The 19,583-nt window shown below is 38.3% G+C and overlaps 1 protein-coding gene across 1 annotated transcript in view; it reads left to right on the top strand.

Annotated features, from left to right (window-relative positions):
• The window catches only part of ncanb (neurocan b), an 88,402-nt gene that overhangs the window by 42,681 nt on the left and 26,138 nt on the right, over positions 1-19,583 (top strand). Inside the window, exons 9-10 of the mRNA XM_077716729.1 lie at positions 873-1,940; positions 16,356-16,472. Of these exons, the coding sequence (XP_077572855.1) occupies positions 873-1,940; positions 16,356-16,472 (1,185 nt within the window). The remainder of the gene's footprint in view (positions 1-872; positions 1,941-16,355; positions 16,473-19,583) is intronic.

The raw sequence follows: 19,583 nt of genomic DNA, 5'->3' as shown, positions 1-19,583 counted from the left end.
CTGTGAAATTAATTTGAATACATTTTCAATTTTTTGGTACATGCTTCCATCCTTTAACTCGATGAATTTCCATAACCTGAGAAAAGAAAGCCTTCAAACAGTTAAAATGTCTCCAACAGTTCCCGTCTACCACTAGAGAATTAGAATAGAAACAGAAGAAAAATGTCTCTTGGTAACATGTTAATGTATTTTATTGCTCCTGTGCAGCCACATTTAAAGACTACAGAGAGTACTAGAGACACAACTCGGTACTTTAGAAGCTCTTTTATTACTAAGACAAGCCTTGGCTTCCCCACTTATATGTACAAGACTGTAGTTTCATTATTAGAGATGAATTGTGCAGTAGTTTTTATTGTAGAACTTTGTTTTTGTGTAATACTCAGCCTTTGTTCCACTAGAGACAAAGAAAAGCTAGAAAGGATCTAGTGGGAAGCATTAAGACAGCATTGATTTGAAAATCAAGGGACAACTGAAATTAGTATTCTTACATCCATTAGTTGTTTATTGTCAGCCATTTCTCATTCACCATTGTAGATTACCTAAGGCGACATTGCCATTTATGGATGATGTTTTCTCCACTGAGACCACATATACTCAAAGTAGTACTTTCCAAGTGTTTAATCCTGAATTCAATTGATTTTTATGCATATATAATGTAGAATAATAAAATATCTTCACATTGTGGTTGTCATAAATTGTCACGAGGGAAACTGGGCTTCCTTTATGGTTTATGAAACTCATGTAAGCCAATCATGAGGTTTAATTGCTAATTCCACAGCCATGAAATTAATTAGGAGTCACAAGCCCACGCCTTCTTTTAATATAATGAAATTAAATACTTTGACCTTTTTTATTTTTTTTTGTACTCACAGGGATAACAGCATTAGGACCGGAAGGAAAATTACGCCCTAGTGAAAGAATTCCTCAAGGAGGACCTACATGGGCAGTCAAGTCAGTACAGCACTTCAAACTTGGCTTTCCCAGAAATGTCGGTAGACGGCGAACTTGGGAGCCTCAAGAAGCCAAATCAGGACCCCTTGAGATGATTACCCTGTCTGTCGAGAACTATTCCGGCGAAGGGAAGGACCAGAACGAAGTAGAACCAACTGCGAAGGAAATAGAGGGGAGTAGTGAAGGACACAGTTTTGCTCCAGACTTTCTTAATACCGTTCCCAGCAGTCCAGAATCTCAGTCTTCACTCAACCCAACCCAGAGTGAACTTGTAACTGTTGCTGAACACACTACGTCATCCCGGTGGCAGATCGTGGCTCAACCAACCACCACGACCTCACCTCAAACAGCCGAGGAAGCCAGAGGAGAGGTCATATATGTCCACCAGCCTGCTGATAACCTTTCTTCTGCTTTTTCATCTTCTTTGTCACAAAGAATGGAAAGCGGCTCGACTGGCGCAATCACTCCTGTTAAGAAGCAAAGGAAAGGCTTGGGTCGAAAGGCCGGTCGTGGTGTCGCCAAAGTTGTCACGTCCACACCAGAGGCATTGATTGACGTGCTGACAACCACAGAGATCACCACAACACAGCCACAGACGACTAAAGACACCCCGGGGACAGGTCCTCCAACCACAGGAGCCACCAGTGGTGATCTTTCTTCCACGAACTCTTACATGCAGAAACCACCCATTTCCACCTCATGGATGGATAAAAGCGCCAGAAACTTTGAGGGAAACTTATCCACGGAAACAACCACTATTGCCAATCAGTTGACAAGTGTTGGGTCAGACTCAAAAGATGCCGTGACCGAAATGGAGTCCAGATTGGCAGTGTCTGAATCCTTTGTTTTCGGAAGCCATTGGACACTTTCCAAGGGCTCAACTCCAAAGCCAGAGGATCACAAGACTCCGGCGACGACAGAACGCAAAAATGCAATAAACCCATTCGGAATCTTGATACCCAAATGGACTTTTGGGTTCAACCCACCAGGTATGTTCACATTCCCTACCATTATATTTGAAAGCAATGATCTAATCTATTGTGATTAGTCTGATTCTGTTTGGCTCAGCGGGAGTCTTAAACAATTAGACACTTTTATGTCTTGCGCAGATGTTCTGGTGGAATTTGGATTTGCGGTTCAGTCAGTCTTTATTTAATAAGCACAAAATTGTTTGCTCAATTACAGCAAGGGGAAGACGTTAAACATCAACGTCGTTGCAATTATGTGCTTGCCTGTGGTTTCATCTGCAGAGATTGCTGGTTCTGCCGAGTACAATAGATCCTGGAGATATTAGAAAAATGTTATATAGGATCCCAACTGATAATACCTTATCAAGGACCAGTTTAAATTCCAGTTAGAGGATAATATGAGGACTATACTGCAAAGACATGGCATCTCCAATGTCTTACAGTGTGTTGCACAAAGTAAACAGGTAGACTGCAGGTATGAATACCTCAGATGGTCTTGTCATCCTCCTTTTATAGACAATTTTTCAACCCCCATATCAGGCTGTCACGTTGCTATGTCTAGTCTAGATGACGCCTTTCTCACTTGGCTTTTATTAGTGCAGAAAACACACTCCATGGCTTTCGTTAGTGCAGACTACACACTCCAGCCCAAGGACTCAGTCTGTCTATCTGAAATCTTTTTCGTTGTAGGGACTTGTTAGTAATATGCAAAGACTGGGAGATTTTTCTATTGACACTCTGTGGGCCAATTCTGGGAAGATTTATGCTTCTGAAAAATTGCATTGTAATAGATGAAGGTTTTACTTCCCTTTTCGTGAAGACCATTTCCCATCCAAATAAACCAAAATTAGCTTTCTGAGATGGCTTATATATATTTATAATGAATATTTTTCTCACCAGAAATATGGACTTTATTTCTTCAGTTTCTTTTACTCAACTAGTGAACCAAAAGTAAGAGATTTCTTCACTGCCTTACACAAAGGTCAAAATCAATCACTACTCCATGAAAATGCTGCCTTTCGATGGCCAATCATTCTTTGTGTTTCTACCTTGGTCGAGTAATCCGGAGACTGCAAGTGTGGTGAGATCATCCAGGTTTTGGTGGAGTAATTAAAGGGTCAGCGTGAGTGCAATTAGGTAAACTGTGGGGGAGACAAAGATCCTCACCCAACCCCAACAAATCAATGTCGAGACAATCTTACAAGTTGGGCCTCATAATTGACTGCAGTCTTGCCTCCCTTACTAATTGTTTTTCATTCATCTGCTGGCTTTTGTTGAGCCCCACTGCCAAACAAACACTGGCCGCCTCTTTCTCTCTCTTGGTTGCGCTTGTTTGTCACAGCGTGTTGTCATTGATTTCCCTGATAGCTGTTGCGCACGCCACCGTGAAGGCAAAGCAAAGAGAAAATTAAAATCATTTCTCACGGCGCCGTCTGTGTAATATTCACAGGCAATGTTGGTTTTAATTGAAAATATTTTGGAGCATTTACTTCTGTCCAATGTTTGGTGAGTTTTTACCCATGACACGATGAGTGCAGGGTGAAATCACATGTGGTGTGGAAAAGACATCAAAATAAATGGACGAATTGTCCATTGCAGACAAAATAAATGCTATAGTTTCCATTAAAAATTAAAAAATAAACTAGAATAGTTTAAAAATATATATATATTCCATTTGCAATGCTGTCTAATAGCCCCAATGAACTAAGTTAAAATTTTGTTTTCATGTAAATATTTTTTTGCACTAAAATAGATGTTACTAGTAAGAAAATACATTTATTTAAAAACACATTGAATTTTGTATTCTAAAACTTAACTATGTTATACCCTGTATTTAAGCTGGAAAAACAGGGAGACATTTTCACAATAGGTCGAGATACGTCCATCAAGGCATCAATAATCGAATACCGATATACAACCAGTCAAAACTAGTTGCGACATCTTTAATATGCAACCGTTAACAGGGTGTAAATTAACTATTTAAATTGTTAAACCAATGAACATAACACATACTAGAAGTAAAAAATTTTCAGAGCCGCTACTTTTGTTTTATTTCTTTCTTTATCTTGCTGCCTATTGTTCCTGAAAATATTATTTGAACTCACAATTATTGGACAATGATTGTGATGTAGGACTTTTTCCAATTTTTTTCTATAAGTACCTTATCTCTCCTAATTCGTCTCACTGATTGGGTGACATTTGAATGTACGGCTCTTGTCGGAGTATAACAAGAATAAACCCCCCCTCGGGCTAACCTTTTGTAGTTGTCAGGTATAGCGCGAAGGAAATTAGAAGAGGGAGGGAAAGGGCAAATAGAGTGGACGCCTCTTGATGGAAAGAAAGAAGAGAATAGGACAGAGGTTAGGGGGTCCTTTACGGTGTGATAGTATAGGAGGTGTACATCGTGTAAAATCATTGTGATCGATATTTGTTGGCTTGTCTTTTTCTTTTTTACTCCAAGAACTAGTAGCTTCTAGACCAGATATGGGCAAACTACGGCCTCTGTTTATGTTTCATATGTACTGTTAACGGATGCACTTTTTTATATGTATCGTATCTTGGGCTTGAATCGGCCCATCTGTCAAATTTTTAAAGTCAATATGCCCCCCGGGCCCAAAAGTTTGCCCACCCATGTTCTAAGCCGAACGGTTTTACACCCTCACTGTTTGTTTTCCCTCAGTTTGAATTATATTCAACTATTTTGTTGCATGTTGGTCTGGAGATGGATTATTTTTGTTATGCTTCTGCTGGTTATAACAGCCGAAAGTTGATTTAAAAACAAAAAGAAATGAAATCAGTTCCTTCCTGGCTTCAGACAAAGCCTGACTGTACTACTTGTCCTTTCTCCAAATGGACAAGATGGCCGGCAACATCAATAGTCCTCCATCCAACCCTCAAACAAATTGGAGTGTTAAATTCAGGAGCAGGAAAAGGTCAAAGTGTGTGGGCGTTTGGCATGAAGGTGGAGGATAAATGGAATCAGTGGCAAGCCAGATTGGCTTATTATCCCTGTTTCTGCCAATGCATGTTTCAGCTCACGGAAGCCGATTGATTTGTCTGATTTTCTTCTTTCTGACGTACATATTGCTTGGTTATTTTTTTCTGTTGGCTGTTTTCGGGCTACTTTTTTCGGACATCACTTGCCATCTTTTGTTGCTCTTTTGGTCTTTGGTGGGGATCAAATTTAGATCTGCTTGTTGAACCTAGCTCAGCCCAATTTAAAGCAGTGTAATCCATGTGGCTTGGCTTTTCCCGTTTTCACTGAAATACGTTTTTATGAGCCTGGGCTTTTGGACTTTTTATCATTGCGAAATTTGTCGTTCCAGACATGGAAGTTGGGAATGGTTTTGAACACTCAAGTGATGTCTTTCTATCTTTGCTTCTTTTCATATGAGCTTTCAACTTCATAGTCATTGTTTTAATCATCTCTTTAAAAAAAAGCATTCCTTTGTCAGCCATTTTTAATCCATTCATTCATCTCGTTGTTTATACTGATTCCGTTTAATCCTTTTATCATTTAACATTGAACAACAAACTCAAAACAGTTGACGATGGCATGAATTCAGACTGGTTAAATTGAAAAAAAAAATCTAAATGAAAATGAAAGACTCTTAGAAGTTCAAACTATTTTTTATTTCTTTTACGTTTGTCCACGTACAAAGAAAGAAACTTTGTAGTGAGTACTTTTGGGATGTTTTGGATCTTAATCAACTAAAAAAAGATTAAAGGCAGTCATTTTATTAGGCATATGACACTCCTACCTCTTATTTTAGCCAAACATTTGCTGACAGGCAGAATTCACAAAGTATTCTTGGCTGACTGTGCGCACCAACTATTGAATTAATGAAGCCAGACAAAGTGTTGAGAATGATCTTAAGTGCACAAGGGAGGAGAAACAATTCTTACAGGCCTTTAGAACTAAAACATTGGGCTGTTCATGACACTTTACCACTAGTCTCCATGCAGCATTTTCTACAAAGTTGAACACTGTCCCTTTTTTTAGTCTACTAAATATTTACTGCAACTGAGTCTAGAGATTTTTTCTTTTTTTAGAATTACACAACTCATGAAACATTTACTTGTCAGCCACCCACAAGTGACCTTTTGTAGAACAGCAAAGAAATAAAATACATTTCCGCAAAAACGGAGTACCCGGAGAAAACCCACATGAACATGCAAACTCCAAACAAGAAAGTCTAGACTTGGGATCGAACCCTCTTCTCAGAAATGTTAGGCCAATGCGCTAACCACCATCATTTATATCCCTCTACTTAAAACAAGTTTGGCGGATTTTCCAAGGCAAATATTTACAAAAAGTGTATTAAAAGGATAAAAGGAAACCCACCCGACCACTAAATAATTGAGTGAGGGATTTTCTACGGAATAAATAAGCGTAAGCATGGGCTTCCACTCAAAGAAAATGCTAATTTATTCCTAAACAGTCGATAAAAAGTCCACAGCCATGTTTGGAAAGGATTATTCAGGTACTGAAAGCGAATTTACTTGCATAAACACAGCTTATAGGGGGAGCTGTCTTAAATGATTATGTTTATGATGTCATAAAGGTGGCTTATTATCTTAGCTGTCGTAAGGCAACTTTATTATTGGTCCTCTAGAGGCCCGTCACAAGCTGTTGTGTTTTACTTTGTAAACTGTACCACCCAGACGTCCTATTAAGGCCGAATAATGACTTACTTTCCCAATCCACGCTGTTCCTACATCCCCTCGTCACTAAAAATGTCACTAAAAACGGAAAAAAATCCTTTTCGTACTTTTGCCTTTTTAATTTACTGTGTTTCTTCAAAAGTTCAAAAAACAACGTTTTATCCAGTGACATAACAAATGCCGCATGCCGTTACCCCTTTGCGCGACATACTATTTAATTATGTATTTCTCTTGTTGAAAATGTACGGCTCTTTTGCTCACATATTGGTAAACAATACACTAAAGTCATTTGCATTTCTTTATTTCCCGACTTTGCTCAATAAAGCCTTTCTCCCAAGGCCAGGAATTCCAGAGAAAAAATATGACGCAATTGTGAAAGCGGTTATTACAAATGCTGAGCATGAAAGGTTAAACAGCTTGAGGCTTTTTTTTTTAGAATTATTCTTCTGAGTTTCACAGCTTCATGCTTACAAAACAATGGACTAAAAGTTCTAAAATGCTCATTTAGCCCCAATGGAAATTTATGTACATGTCAATCAAATAGGTAGTTACTCCACGGCTCTCAGTTCAAGATATTAAAAGGGAAATTCAGTCTTAATTCTGAGATTCCTGACGAGAACTTAATGATTGTCAAAGCAATCAGATATGCATGTTCAACAAAAGTGGGAGAATTACCGTGAACACTTTGCAATGCCATGGTACAAGCGGGACATTGTTCAGAAATGAACAGACTGAATCAAATTTTACTCTCAGGCAATCTACCAATCACGTCGACCGGTTGATTGCAATGGACGTGACGAGCATTCCTGGTGTAGACTTCTACCGTGATCGGACGTTTGGTCGCCGGCCTTTTGGCCGGTTGTCGGTGAAATGTTCTTAGATATTGAACAGTACTTAGATATTAAACAGTACTTAGATTTTAAACAATACTTATATATTAAACAGTACTTAGATATTAAACAGTACTTACATATTAAACAGTACTTAGATATTTAACAGTACTTAGATATTAAACAGTACTTAGATATTAAACAGTACTTGGATATTAAACAGTACTTACATATTTAACAGTACTTAGATATTAAACTCCCTCTTAGATATTAAATTCTCTCTCTTAGATATTAACTCTCTCTGTTAGATATTAGACTCTCTCTGTTAGATATTAAACTTTCGCTCTTAGATATTTAACTCCCTCTCTTAGATATTAAAGTTTAGATATTAAACTCTCTCTCTTAGATATTAAACTCTCTCTCATGAATATAATTTTGAGAGCTGGTTTCAACAGTAAACTCTCTGTCAACATTTTAACCAGCGAGACCACCAAGACCGGCGACCAAAAGGGACCAAATGATCGGTGACCAAACGTCCGAGCACCAGACTTTATAGTCTCGCCAAAGTCCTATTCAGCTCCGAGCGTCCGTCACGGCCCATCAAGTGAGGGTCCTCTTCATGCGGGTCACATGGGACGCACACCTACATGATCAGTCTCTAGTGGGAGGTGAAGTCTCGAGGGGTGTAAGCCACGCAAAGTATAAATTACTTCCTGGCGAGTGAAGGAGCGTGTTTGCAAATTGCGGAGGCGTCCTCGGGGGACTCTTCAGAAGCAGGTTGTTACTCTCGACGGGGCGGCACTGAGAGGTCGTGGGAAGTTCTTTGTGGAGTTTTTAAAGCCGGTCTCTCCGAGCAAACGCCCGCCAGCGTGTTCTTATTAATGCCACTCGCCTGTCAGAAAAAAGCCTTGATTTTTTTTACCCACTGTGGGGAAACGTGGGCAGGCAAGGGACTGTGAATCCCAAATATGTTCTGTCTTATTCAGATCTAGTGCTGTATTTTTTCCCCCCTAATACATCTGGGGGGAAACATTTGCACAAGTTCAATGAGATTGGCTGTTATTTTTTTTTTTAGAGGGACGAAATGTACCAAAAGTACTTTTGCTGGTGTATTTCTCCTTCGTACGATGTCATCCATGTAAGCTGCTTTGTAAATCTCATTTATGGAAGGAAAGGCTGCAAATAAACAGCACAGATGTGTCGAAAAAGCCCAGTAAGATGGTTTAGTATTTGTAGAGGAACTCGTTTTTTGCACATATTTATAATACATAATCATCTAAACAAGGCTGGACTATTTATATATACCCAGCTACAGTTAATTGAATGATTTATTATATAATTATCACTGTCCGCCTTTGACCTGCAATGCAAAAATATGTACCCATGCACTCAAAAATATCCTATCGCTATATTTAACTTGTGAAAAATTGCCTTTTCTTTTAAATGCAAGTTTTGACAACACCTGATTTAGACACTTTATGAGAAGTGTTGTGTTTCAGTGGCGCGGTTCACAAGTTTTATCTTCTGGAACTGCATAGCTAACAAAAACAACAGCACCTATCGTGAAATAAAAAAGTTTAGTATAGTGTTGAGACGTTCACAAGGTAGTGATGGAATTCCTTACACCATATTGAAAACGATTTTAGGTCATCATTGTTTTTCCGCATTGTTTGTAGGCATGGACAGTTATGTATGCCTGATCTTTACCATTTATCCATAGTTGTATAGTATTATATATGCTTGAAAAAGCTCTCTGTTTACTCCCCTCCCACATGTTAACTCTCCATGATTGTTCACCAAATGAACTCATCTTATATACTTGATGTGCAACAATGCATGCTCACTATGATAAGTCCCTGGATGAATACTTGATGAGTTTTTATGCGTACACATCTTTTCCCTTCTCCTTCCTGACGTGTATGCTAGAAATGTTCCGATTATTAAAAATACAACAGCCTGGAAATGAATGCAAAAGCACATGGAAAGAAAAAGTAGAACTTTTGGTCCCGGCTTGCTGTTTTGGAAGAAGTGGACTCAAATATTGGAATTTTTTTAATTCAAAAAAGGAAAAAAAAGGGCTACTTTCATTTTGGCGGTGCAAAAACTCAATTTTGTGGCTTCATTCCCATCCAGCAAAATGAACTTTGTATTTTTTTTTTTTTTTTTATTCCATCACCAAACCAAGCCATTTTGAAAGAATTCAATATCTGCTCCTCAACATGAGACCGCATCCCACTCAACTTTTCCATCAAAAAATGCAAGTTATTGCTTTGTCCATTATTGCCGTCTGTCAGGATTGGTTAGGCATTCAACTGTAACTGCGACATACCATTTCCCTTTTCTCTTTTTTTTCTTTCTTTTCCCTACTTGGAAATCCTTGACTTGGTGAACCAGGAGATCGGAATGTTGTCGTTTCATGCTTGGATGAACACATACACACGCAGGTGTGTGGGTGTGCGTGTGTGTATGTTGACAGTCACCAACACACGGAAATAGAAGATTTCTCTCCCTGCTGTGCGCATCAATCCCAAGCTGTCAAAGAAATCACTTCTTGAACAACAATATTTTCAGACTATACAATGTGACCAAGCCTCTTGGAACAATGAAAATTCTACCAAAACAACTTCGAGTGTTCATATCGCAAACGTGTTCGTATTTATTCATTTTGACTTTGCAAGAAAAACCAGGATATACGAACGCTATACTGGGGCAGTGAACTCAACTGGCTTTTCACCAGAGGACAAAAAAAAACACTCTTAAAGCTGTTTATTGTCACTTCTTGTTGAAGTTTATTGACAAACTGAACTTAAAATGAAAAGAAAGAATCACAAGTAGTAAACTTAAAACGATTTTCCTGGTACTTGCCAAATTTCTTTAATTTCCCGATATATAATATCAACTCAAACTTAAAAATGTCATTTCAACGTATTCTCTGGACTATAAGTCGCACCTTTTAAATATGTGCTTTAGCCTTTGCCTAATACTCAAAAGTATTGCGTTTTTCCTCTCTTTTTAAGGCTATAGATATCTAAAAAACTCGAGTTAAAAAAATCCTATTTAGGCAGTTACACCTCTCTTTTACTATTGTTACTTTAACCTATGTTACTTCTTTGTTTACCATAAAATCGAAAATTGCCCTCCCAAATAAAATTGAATTGAATTATACCTCTGTCTGACTTATATTTTTCCCCCTACATTGTATTCTTTGGCTTTTGCGACTTATAGTCCGAAAAATACACTACTCATGCTTCCCCTTAACAAGGAACCACCCCATAAAACCTACCCGACATTATTCTTCTCGGGTTAAAAATGTTTTGTTGGTTCTTCTTGGAGGCCGTAACGGAAATTAATTCCCATTCCTATCCACCAGGGTGGAAAATGATCGGACTTACGAGCGTGCTAACGGATCAACAAATCTCAGGGCAGATTTGTACTCATTCTCTCACATTATGTCACTGATTTATTATGTAGGCCTTCACGTCGTCCTTTCTCCCTTTCTCATGTCATCATGAGTGCACAAAACACATTCGCCATACATGTTATGACATCAATATTTTACCCGCTGAGCCATGGCCGCCAGGACGATGGCTCTATTAAAGCGGCAGGGGGGGGTCGGCAGTGTTCCCGTGCGCTCTGCTGCATTGCACTACAGGATTAGCTTCTCACTGCTGAACTAAGGTTATCTAACCTACAGAGGAGTAAGGGGAGGGGGCTCTTGCATGGGCCGGGGCATGATATCCCTCTCTGCAAAGCTATTACAAGGTTCATTGAGTATGACTACAGCCACACGCCACTGATGGACGCAGTTAAAAACACATATCGCTGCAAAATGCCAAAAAAAGGGTCGATGATCACTTTTTTGACCTCGTCCTGACATTTTTGTATTTTTTTTTTTTTTTTATAAATGACAATGTCTGTACTTAGAATTTCATGTATTTTCAGCCCTGTTCTGATGCATCAAAGGGGAGGGGCGTCAAAATTTAAGGTTATCACTATTTTAGGTACCAAAACGCTGGCCTTTATTTTAGTAAAATTTGCAGCTGATATTTGAAAGCCACTCAAATGGGATTTAAAAAAATATTAATGATTTAATCTGTTTAGAAAAGCATACAATAAAACACAACTTTAGGATTTAAATCTTGAAATGTGAGACTGTATTATACATAGAAATATCCCTAAAACTTTGCTTATATAATACACAAACACTTTATACACTTCTACTACAGGTTTTCCCAATCAGAAAGTTTTTTAGTGTTCCTACATTTTTATTTAAATCATACGTTTTATTAACTCTTTGACTGCCATTTAATCATGTAGCTTTTTCGTCCTTCTATTGTGAGTTAAAATGAGAGTTTATCAATAACTTTGATGTCTATCACTATCAGTGGTTGTCTATCACTTGAACTAATCACATGATATGTCTCTAAATGCTAATCTCAACCAAATTTCTTTTATTAAGCAAAATATAACATCTATTTTCATGTGATAGATACTATGTGATTATGTTCAACATTCGGGGTGTTCCACTTTTTGTCAAACGCATGCATTTTTTTCATGAAATTCCTCCATTGCACGGCATTTCTTCTTCAGGAATCCTGTTTCACGGTTGCTTCCAAATCCTGATTGCAAGTATTAACTTCCATGCACACGTGGACTCGTTGCTAATCTCCCTATTGAATGACTGGATAAAAAAAATGGCGACCACTATAGAATCCTGCTTTAGTTAGTTGTGCAACATCACTTTTGTGTCAAACTATCCACTTTATCTCTATAACATCGGCTCCCTACTTTAAAACCAACTATTCCTACCCTTTAAAGAGAGAAGTACTGAGAATGTGCTCTGAGTAGAAATGGACTGGGCGTCCTATTTTAAGAGCAGTGTGTAATTAATCATAAGCTCCAGGCATTTAAAAAAAGGGTGGAAATGTATGAGTGTGTGACTCCCTCGGTGACTTCAGTGTCCCTTGCCTGCCTGGAATCTTTCTCCATAACATTTACTTCATTTTTTTTTCCATAATCACAAAACAGTGTTACAAAAATATAGAGGACAGTCGTTGATAACGTGCGTATCGTTGCGGTGAAATGGTGCGGAAGGTGGTACAGTTGCAAATGGAATTTGTACAAAGGTCCATGTGATCAATATTTAATTACTAGTGTCTTTGTATTGCTTGGATTGTGTTGAGCTTCATCACATTGTTAATTCACTGTTGGGTACATTTGTGGTGGTTTGATGAGGTACAGTGTCATAGTTTTGAGATTGCAGGTTGGGGTTGGAGTTTTTGTTGTTGTTGGTGTAATAGGAGCTATAGCTCGTGTCAAAGTGGCGGCTTGGGGGCCAAATTTGGCCCGCCGCATCATTTTGTGTGGCCCGGGAAAGTAAATAATGAGTGCCGACTTTGTTTTAGGATCAAATGAAAATGAAGGGTATAGATGTATATTACATTTCCTGATTTCGCCCCTTTTAAATCCATAATTGTATTTTTTTAATCCATTTTCTGTGTTTTAGAATAAAAATGAACATTAAAAATAAACATTTTTTAGATCTATAGAAAACTGAATATTCAGGGCTTTTAATCCAATTTTTTTTTTTTTCAATTTGAGCTATATGATCTGTTTTTATGTGGGCAGACAAAATCTTTATAAAGTGGCAAGCACTATCAGTTCTGCCTTTGAATATTCGGTATTTTGCATGTTTTATTATTCATTTGAATATCGGCTTTGAAGGTATTGAAGACTGAAAATGTTGCATAGGTGTAACTGAGTACTGTGAGTATGAATTCCTGCTATTGGAGATGCATTGTCTGGTGACCAATCCAGGGTGCCCCCTGCCCCTCATGTAAAATCAATTCTCATATGCTCCAGCTCACTTGTGACCCAAATCAGGCCAAGAGCTAGAAAAGATAGATGTTTCCCATCAGTATATTTTGCCCTTGACTACTGATGCACGATAAGCCATTTTTATTCCATGACTTTCATTCCAGAAGTGTCGCAAAGCACACATCTCACATATTATTCTCTCCATCAAAGTCATGCAAATGGTTTATATGATTGAATTGCCTTTTTAAAAAGACTATGTTAGCTTCTCCATTCAAAGTCAACTAACACCAGATTGTCATTTGTCTCGAAAACATGCTGACAATTGGACGCACCCAAATTCGGCATTTTCCCCTCATTTGCAATCAAATTCAATAAGAGCCCAATTATGGATGTCTCCAAAGATTGTCTTTGATGTTAACCAAATCTGCTCATTAAAGGTCATGGCATATAATCAGAATTGTGAAACGTGTTCAATATTTTCCATAGCAAATACTTGCGTGGGTTTAATACCCAGCCAAATGAGAGATTTAGCTTCTGATTCTTTTATTGATACAACTGCTCCTATTTTATATTTCTCACCAGTCAGCGTTCAGTCTTTGCGCAATAACAGACATCCAGTTTTAATGGAGGAGAGGCTCTGGTGATATAATTGTTGTGATGTGGGCTGAGTTGTTCAACTGGAGTATACTGCGTGCAATAAGAGTAGTAATCACACCCTTTTAAAAGCACCCCACTTATTTTTAACAGCACTGCACTGCAGATAACTGTGCCAACAAGTGCTTAGGAAATAGGCAGGTCAGTCTATAGCAAGGGTGTCAGATTCGGGTTGCTTTAACGTCAACTTGATTTCACGTGGGCAGGACCATTTTAGATATAATATTTAGATTTCTTTTTTAATAAATTGATTAAAAGAACTGGATTAAAAGCCCTGAATATTCAGTTTTTTATTGATCTAAAACAATGTTTATTTTAGCTTTTTTTATCTATATTTTTAGATTTTATAAAATGATTTTTGAACTAAAAACACTGAAAAATGGATTAAAAAGGACAATTATTGATTTAAAAGGGGGAAAATCAGGAAATTTAATATATATCTATACTCTTCATTTTAATTTGATCCTAAAACAGAAAGTCAGCACTCACGATTTACATTCCCGGGCCACACAAATTGATGCGGCGGGCCAGATTTGGCCCTCGGGCCGCCACTTTGACACATGTGGTCTATAGACTTAAATTTGTTTTTTTTAGGTGATTGTTTGAGTGAGAAATTCAGTTAGCTCTCATTCTTTTTTCCCCAACATTCTACACATGCAACTTTAATCTCGTCGGCAAGAACGCGCGACTCCAGTTCGAAAGTACCTGCATTAAAAGCATTTCCATGTCACGAAGCCTCCTCCGACAATGAAAGTTTTCTACATGTCGTCCCCAAGGCTCACGCCGCCAGTTGATTCTGTGATTTGTACGCAAGCCTGGCACATTCTCACTAATTTGAGGGATGTACTGGCCTCCTCAAATGTTGGCGGCAGCAGAAAAATTTGAGGCCTCACTGCCACGCTTTGACATTTACGCCTCTTGGCGGAAAATAACGCTGTCTTCCACCGACATGTGTCATTAACCTTCCAATGATGGATGATGCTTTGCACTTTTCAGCATGCGACTTACAACATACTCCAATACGAGCCAGAACGAAGATGGTGGCAGTCTCTCACGTCTTGCAGGAAATTGAACATAATCTTCCATATTATCTATGTATGTACATCCGTACTGATATGGCAGCCAAACATTCGGCGCAAATGCACTCAGTGTTGTGTACAGAAACTGTGTGCTCGCACATCATTAGCTCGTACATTCTGTTTGCACCCATTTTGACTCGTTTTGACATTTGGCTGCCGTGGAAATAACATGTTATTCACACTAAATTTGATGGGCTGTTGGAAATTTACCGAAAAGTGACAGTGATAACTTTGTTGACACTCAGGTTGTTCAGGAGCGAATTCCGATTTAAAAGAAATTGTGGGAATCTTGAAACGGTCAGTACATAGTGTTACTGTGTTTGTTGTTTATGTAATGATGATTCAAATGTTTAGGAAGGAGATTAAAACAAAGCAAAAAAATGATTAAAAAATTACAATTATTGATTTAAAAGGGGGAAAATCAAGAAATTTAATATACATCAATACTCTTCATTTTAATTTGATCCTAAAACAGAAAGTCAGCACTCATGATTTACTTTCTGGGACCACACAAAATGATGGGGTGGTCCGGATTTGGCCCCCGTGCCGCCACTTTGACACCTGTGGTCCAAATTAAAATGGCAATTGCGAATGGTTGAAGTACAACATTTTTCAAATGGTAAATGTTTTTAATCAAACAATCAATCAAGTAAAATATTTGTTTCTATTTGAAAGCATATAGTGCTTATATACTGAAATATTGATTGATTACACAAATGTATTTATTAGATAGATTATTATTGTAGTGGTATTTATTTATCCAAATGTGAGCACAATAAAACCAGCAATTTTTCTACTTATTCTTGATAGTATCCTGCAGATCAATCTAACTTAATCTAGCTAAGACAGAAAATAAACATTATAGTAGACCAGCACAAAGTTAAGTTTGAGCTGCACCTTTCCAAAATGTTGCCAAAAGTCTGAATGCTGATACAACACTCTAAAACTGTTCAACTTTTGGACTGTAATTAAACTGCAAATCATCATTTCCTCCTTACAGCATCAAAAAACTAACATGAAATAATTACAAAGTCATCTTTGCGCCAAACGCTTTCTTCCGAGCGGATGACCAGCAGCCTTCTCTCCATAAATGATGTTTATTGCCTTGCCTACATGGAATTTATGTGCTATAAAAACAATATCTAATCTATATAGAAACGGGCTATGATCATCTTTTTTACGAGAACCTGAGCTATTTATCAGACATCAGCATTCGCATCTCCTTGACGAGCGTCTGTCTTCATAAAAGTTGGCGTGACTCGTCAAACATCTGGCAGAGAGAGATGGGCTTTCATCTCATTTAACGTCCAAATTCATCACCGTTTCCGAGCACTCTCGTCATGCTCTTGTTCTGTCAAAGGAATAAATTATGCACTCTTTTTGGTTCGCAGTGGAGAGCAACCCGTGCCAGACCAACCCGTGCCTCCACGGAGGGAGCTGTCTGCAGGAGGGGGACGGCTATAGCTGCTACTGCCCCCAGGGTTTCTCCGGGGAAAGCTGCGAAATCGGTGAGTCCACGTCCCCGCGTTAGGGGGCAGGGGTCAGCAGATGGAGCTCGCACCTGGCATATGTCAGTAGAGCATTTAGCAGATGAGTTGCACAGACTGCTGGCTTTTTTTGTGTATAGGCCATTAAACATGACCCATAACCATCGGCTAGAGTTGATTCATACTTGATCGGACGTTTGGTCGCCGGTCTTTTGGTCGCCAGTCTTTTGGCCGCCGGTCTTTTGGCCGCCGGTCTTTCAGCCGCCGGTCTTTTGGTCGCCGGTCAAATGTACTTATATATCAAACAGTTCTTAGATATTAAACTCTCTCTCTTAGATATTCTACTCTCTCTCTCTTAGATATTAAACTCTCTCTCTTAGATATTAAACTCTCTCTCTTAGATATTAAACTCTCTCTCTTAGATATTAAACTCTCTCTCTTAGATATTAAACTCTCTCTCTTAGATATTAAACTCTCTCTCTTAGATATTAAACTCTCTCTCTTAGATTTTAAACTCTCTCTCATGAATATACTTTTGAGAGCTGGTTTCACCATTTGACCGGCGACCAAAAGATCGGCGACCAAAAGATCGGCGACCAAAAGATCGGCGACCAAAAGATCGGCGACCAAAAGATCGGCGACCAAAAGATCGGCGACCAAAAGACCGAGCACCGTATTCATAACACAATACATTTTCTTGAACGTTTCTCTTTATTAGAGGGATTGTCTGTTATTTGGTTAAAAGGCAGGGGGATGGTTGCTAATAACAGATATTGTTTATCCGTCTGTGCTGGTAGACTGAATCCCCCCCCCCTACAAAATCAAGTAGTTTTGAACATTCTGCTACTGTTTTGGAGCAGTGGATTGTTAAAATCGCATATGCCGCTCGCGGAGGTAGTTGATGAAACGTGATATGACTTTACAACCAGATGAGGTACTGCAAAGACAAGTTCCTAAATGGGAAGCATGTCCCATTTGGAGTATTTGTTCCAAAACAAGAAGCCTTTCCTCCTTGTTTGTACACATGAACACAATAATCGTGCTGAGATGCGGAACAAAAGAAACGAGCCAAGATTCCCTGGGGGACTCCATTCGATTCGAGTTCTTCATTTACAGGAAAAACAGAAGCGATGTAACATCCTGCTTAACCTCCGATGTGAATATGGCCATGCAGTTTGGATTGGCAAGAGGAATAGATGTTTTCCTGACTATGTCCCACCAATGGGAGAGCGGCGTTAGCACACTATAGTCGCAACATCCACTAATGGGAGCATCCCTTTTGCATATCTCTGTGGGGACCATTTTTTTTCCTTGGCGACCATTTTTTTTCTGTTAGACTCATTGATACTCATTTATTAGCAACAGCTTAATAATTTTATTAAAACAATTTAGATAGTGGTGAAATGACAAGAAAAGCACATTTCATTTTTGCTTTTGAATTCTGAATATGGCTCTCAAGGAACATTTCACAACAAAATATGTATTGTTTTCGGCTCTTTCTGTTAAAAGATTCCCGACCCATGACCTACAGTAATACCTAACCAACAATACTACGCAATCAAATTTGTTTATAGGCTTTAAAATCGATGTAGACGGTTTCCCAAACCAAAAAACTAGATCATTTTATCTACTTAGCCCCAGAATAGGAACAAAAAAGCTTGGATTTGAGGAATAAAAACGATGAAGACAGTCTCTCAGAACGGATGACGTATTACTTTGAAGGTCGTAGCATTAAATACAGCTCAATATATCGTCCAAATGAACCCAAATCAATATACGTTGCTCTTTAATGACCAATGAGGGTTTTCCCTCACGTAAGTTGTAGCCCAGCTGTCATCTTTATGTGCGCCCGTGCTTCTGTTCAAATATTCTCACCTCACGCCGCCCCCAGAGAGCGGCTTCATCTCTCCGCTCGGCTGTGATGGGAGAATATGTCTGTCACTGTGCACTCTTTTTGCCTCTACGAGGGTATCGCGTGGGTGCGCTGGCAAGACGGCGCCGCGTGTACGTGAAGGACACGGCCATCACGGGGGAGCTCGCAGCTCAGCTCAACTCAGCGAGGGGTGGAGATGCTGATGAAAGAGCTGGAGCGGTGCACGCCGGATGTTGTGGATGAGGGTCGACGAGCGCGTCCAGAGAAGAGACGGACGGGCGTTGTGGGCCCCGGCTGTGCCAATATCAGAAGAGACAAAAGTTCCCCACTGTGAAAGCAAAAGCACGGAAGCGGACAATCAGCGCGCCACGCTACCTTAGAAATTGACAGTGTTCGCTGTTAATGTTCGCTTCATTGGCTTGTTGTCGCGGCAACCTCAATTCCCTGCCAATCTTAATGCATAGGTTAGTGATACATGCTATAATTTACCCAAAATTGTTAACTTTCATATAAAACAATAACAAAGATATTTGAAATCGGATTCGAAATTAAAACATAAATATATAAATACAATAATAAATTAATAAATATATAATTTGATTAATAAATGAATAAATATATAAGTAAATAACCATATAAATGAATAAATATACAAATAGATAAACATACAATAAATATACACATGTATATACAAATAAATATACAAAGAAATATAAAAAATAAATATACAAAGAAATATAAAAAATAAATATACAAAGAAATATACAAAGAAATATACAAATAAATATACAAATAACTATACTAATAACTATACTAATAACTATACTAATAACTATACTAATAACTATACTAATAACTACTAATAACTATACAAATAAACATACAAATAAATGCACACATAAATACACAAAATAAATATACAAATTAATACATATAAAATATGAATCTGTTTACAAAAGCATGCTCAAATATCTTGAAATTTATCTAAATTGAGTTGTATAGTAAATTATTTAGACATAGTGATAAAACATTGTATCTCTGAGGTGGGTTGAACCGCAAATCTAATACATTGTCATACTAAATCCTCAATTTGATTAAAAATCAACTAATAATCCTGTAAAACATGCGCACACCCCTATTGACCTCAAAGCAGTAAATTGTCAATGACACTTTGCGTAATTTGTGTCGTTAATTCACATTTGTCACACGTTATTGATACGCTGTGCCGGTGTTGATTGATTTTCCTCGCGGTTAATGTG

This window comes from Stigmatopora nigra, chromosome 5 (assembly GCF_051989575.1).
Source record: "Stigmatopora nigra isolate UIUO_SnigA chromosome 5, RoL_Snig_1.1, whole genome shotgun sequence".
Classification (NCBI taxonomy): domain Eukaryota; kingdom Metazoa; phylum Chordata; class Actinopteri; order Syngnathiformes; family Syngnathidae; genus Stigmatopora; species Stigmatopora nigra.
The sequence above is the reverse complement of the archived record's forward strand: the minus strand, read 5'-3'. Positions and strand labels throughout refer to the sequence as shown.